This window comes from Phallusia mammillata, chromosome 5 (assembly GCF_965637545.1).
Source record: "Phallusia mammillata chromosome 5, kaPhaMamm4.hap1.1, whole genome shotgun sequence".
NCBI classification, from domain to species: Eukaryota; Metazoa; Chordata; class Ascidiacea; order Phlebobranchia; family Ascidiidae; genus Phallusia; species Phallusia mammillata.
The window spans coordinates 20,971,201-20,975,500 of NC_137256.1; the positions used below are offsets into that span (position 1 = coordinate 20,971,201).

The 4,300-nt window shown below is 38.7% G+C and overlaps 1 protein-coding gene across 1 annotated transcript; it reads left to right on the forward strand.

Annotated features, from left to right (window-relative positions):
* Positions 1-294: 294 nt before the first annotated feature.
* LOC145227761 (intraflagellar transport protein 88 homolog) lies at positions 295-3,746 on the forward strand. The gene is made up of 4 exons (XM_080092674.1): positions 295-2,174; positions 2,439-2,815; positions 2,952-3,048; positions 3,195-3,746. The coding sequence occupies exons 1-4, from the start codon at positions 407-409 to the stop codon at positions 3,428-3,430; spliced, it is 2,478 nt and encodes an 825-aa protein (XP_079948800.1). The 5' UTR covers positions 295-406; the 3' UTR covers positions 3,431-3,746.
* The last annotated feature ends 554 nt before the right edge of the window (positions 3,747-4,300 follow it).

The window sequence follows — 4,300 nt, forward strand, 5'->3', positions numbered from 1 at the left end:
CACAAAAAAATATCATGGTTCTGGACTTGTGTATGATTGTAGCCAGCAGGAAATATTTGTGCGCAAAATTCCTGAACGATCAAAATTGTTTGAATGGTTGCCACGGAGCTTTTGCTGCTGGATTTACAAATTATAGCAGTAACTGTCGCAAACTTAAAGAAAGCATTAGCAGTGACACAGAAAGGATTAAATTAAAAATGATTTGCGTATTTTTAATGTATATTGGTGTGTGTTTTTAAGTTAAATTGTCTTTTTTAAAGCAACTTTTCCCAAGTTATATTGTTTTCGTTACAAAAATAGTTTTGTCAGTTTTACATTTTACAGATGTTAAAAACGTAGACCTTTGGTGTAGTAAGAGTCTAAAGAAACATTTACCGTATCAGTAAAGCATTCTAAGTTCAGCAAAATGGCCGGTTTGTCAAACGTTCATCTTGCGACAGAGGACGAAAACGATGACATGTACTCCGGTTTCAATGAATACAACCCAATGTTTGATACTTCGAACATTGCTGAAGATGAAGGTTTTATCAATGCTGTAAAAACTAGCCATGGAAGGCGACCACCCATGACTATGGTACGAGGCGCTGGAGGAAAACCACCACCAACTGGAAGTTTTCGACAGAATCTTGCATCGTCAATGGGGAGGGTTCCATCAGAAGGAGAAGTCGGGCCTAGGCCAATGACTTCAGTTAGTGGTGCAGGGTTTTCTTCCAACAAACGAAATGTGATTGGAGGGGCAGCATTTGACCCCCTTAACCAGGCAAACCGTGGCATTACTGGGGCTGCCCCTGCGCTTGAAACTTTAGAGGAAGGTTCTCCTGAGGAAAAGATCAAAGCAATGGAACGTAACATTGGAGAGCTGATTGAACAAAGTGCTATTGCCAATAGTAAGGGTGATTTCGTGACGGCAACTGAAAAGGCAAAAGAAGCAGGAAAGAAGGAACGACAGCTGGTTCGGCAGCGTGAACAAGCTGGCTTAAGTGAGGGTATCAGCCCTGATCTTACATATTCTGTCCTATTTAATCTTGCATGTCAATATGAAGCCAATGAAATGTATCCAGAGGCTCTGAATACCTACAATGTGATCGTGAAGAACAAAATGTTTCAGCTGTCTGGTAGAATCAAAGTAAACATGGGAAACATCTACTTTAAGCAGGACAACCTTCCAAAGGCCATTAAGTATTACAGAATGGCACTGGACCAGGTCCCGAATACACACAAAGAAATTCGCATAAGGATTATGCAAAACATTGGTGCTGTATTTGTTAAAATGGGACAGTACAATGATGCAGTAACTTCATATGAGCACATAATGAATGAAAAACCAGATTTCCAAAGTGGGCTCAACCTTATCTTATGTTACTTTGCTCTTGGTGATAAGGACAAGATGGAAAAGTCTTTTCTCAAACTGTTATCCGTGAACTTAGGTATTGATGATGAAGATAAGTACAATGCAACCACTGAAAATACACAGGAAAGTATATTTCTTGATGCAATTCGCAATGACAGCTTACGGCAACTAGAGAGAAAGAGAAAGTTAATTGCAGAGCGATGTATTCTCACAGCTGCTAAAGTAATAGCTCCAGCCATCAAATCAACATTCTCTGAGGGTTTTGATTGGTGTGTTGAACAAGTCAAGTCTTCTTCATACCATGACCTTGCTAATGATCTTGAAATTCACAAGGCTCTCTTGTATCTTAAAGAACGGGATTTCAGTCAAGCTGTAAGCATTCTGAAAACTTTTGAGAAGAAAGACACTCAGGTGAAGTCGCAAGCAGCAACAAACTTGTCATTTATTTACTTCTTGCAAGGGAACTTTGAAAACGCCAGAAGGTATGCTGATGCGGCTGTGAAGGCTGATCGCTTTAATGCATCATCCCTAACCAACAAAGCAAACTGTCTTTATAAGGACGGTGACCCTGAAGGTGCAATCATGTTGTACAAAGAAGCATTAGAGAATGATTCCACATGTCATGAGGCTCTTTACAATTTGGGACTGGTTTACAAGAAGCTTAACAATCTAGACCAGTCTTTGGATTGCTTTACCAAGTTGCACAGCATTGTGAGAAACAACTCTCAAGTTATGTTGCATATATCAATACTCTATGAAATGATGGAAGACTATTCTCAAGCTATGGAATGGCTAATGCAATGTAGCGGAGTCACACATACAGGTAACCTTTTTCTTACAAAAATCTGCAGGTTATATGTTTAGGCTATAAGACTCACAAGACTGTAAAACCATTATGATGTAATTATTCTTTGCCAAGTAGTTATAAATGGTTAAATGATCATACCCATGGTGTACAAAAAAAGGCAAAACAAGTCTTTGATTTTGTTGCTTGGCATTAAGGCTTGGGTTTAGACAACTTTGACAGCAATAGGAAAACAACTTTATATCGTTTAAACAACTTTATATCAATACGTTTTTTTTTTAGATGCCAATGTCCTTGTTCGTATGGCGGACATTTGCGAGCATGATGATGGGGGTGAACAATCTCAAGCTTTTGCATATCGCAACGATGCATATCGTCTCTTCCCTGCTGACATCAATAATGTCAACTGGCTTGGGTCATATTATGTCAATTCACAGTTTTCAGAAAAAGCTATAAAGTATTATGAGCGTGCCGCTGTGATTCAACCAAATGAAGTGCGCTGGCAAATTATGGTGGCAAGCTGCTATAGAAGGAGTGGAAATTACCAAGGTGCTTTCGAAAAGTACAAACAAATTCATACCAAATTTCCAGACAATGTGGAATGTTTGAAATATCTCAATCGCCTGTGTTCTGATTTGGGACTGACAGCAGAATTGCAGGTAATTATTTTGACTGGCAAAATAGTTGTTTGCATGTAAATCAATCTATTTGACATATGAAAAGATTTATATCAGTAAATAGTTTAAAACTTGTATTTATGTTATTACTGAAAATGAAATATGGCTTTTTGTTTAGGAATATGCCAACAAGTTGAGAAAGGCAGAAAAGGCCCAAGAAATAAAATTGCAGCGCGCTGAAAGTGCAACGAGGCGCAACAAGGCCCAAAATGCTGGTAAGTCAAACATTTACTTATCTAACCTAATACACTGTATGGTAAACTCAATCAAACTCCAAAAAATTTTGTTTAAGGAACAAGTCTTAGGAATAGCTTATTAGTCCATGAAATAATGAAACAGAATATTTTTGCCATTTTTACAGGGAGTGCAGACAGTTCCAGTCGCGACAACAGCGCCAGTGGTGGTTCAGCCAGACAGCGAAGAGTAATAACCGAGCTTACTGACAGTGAACAAAACTCAAGACAAAATGTTGATGCATCTTACAGTGACCCGCTTGGGCCCAGTATGGACCGTCCAAAAACTGCTGCCCGGCAACGAACAGATGGTAATGACGATTTTGATGACATCATTGTTGATGAGAATTTACTTCCAGATTGAGTTTGTGTCATAAAAAATGTTATGTGAATAAAGTGCATATATGGTGCTATATATTTATAATTTGATTTTTTGTACAATTGACATGTGCTTAAAAGTAATTCTGTATGACACAATGAGTTAATGTAAATACATAAAAGCACATTTCAAAACCTTGGAACTGAATTGTTGTGTGTTTGTTTTAACCAAAGCTTTTCTTTTGTATCATTGTGATATTCGCCACAAGCACTGTTATCTGCTCATATTTTTTGTCGGTTATGGTTGTGTATGCTTGTTATTTGTACGTTAGCGTCTAAATAAAGAGTCTATTTTACTGTTATCAACCGAGTCGTTTCTTGTGACACCCTAAACTACCAAAAATAATGCAAAATTTGGTTGGAATAAGTGTTGTTACCATGGTACTATGAACTGGACGAAACTGTTTTGGTAAGTCCGTAAAGCAATTTAGTTGGTTATAGAGTAGCGAGTCATCGATTAGACGCGATCTATTGATACTTTGATAGCGTGTGTCGCACAAGAAAAGAACAAATGAGCTAACAGGCCATAGTCGAATCACCTGCCTCGTAAGCTACCCACATCGAATCCGGAGTAGCCTACGGAACCGCCAGTTCGACTATTAGATGAACACACACACACACATACATGTAAGAGATCTGTTGTTACCAAAGCTTAAAAAAAATAGTATTTCCCTTTTTTGTGGAACAGTATAGGCTACCAAACCCAGCATACTTAAGTGAAGCACCCAGCGTTAAAACCAATTAGGCTCGACAACGAATAACCATTTCAGTGGCTGTGCTTTGCCCCGAACCTGTGTAACTCACCTGGTATCAAGCAATAGTTCGGTTGTAGTGGAAAGGTGCGGTGGCGACGCGA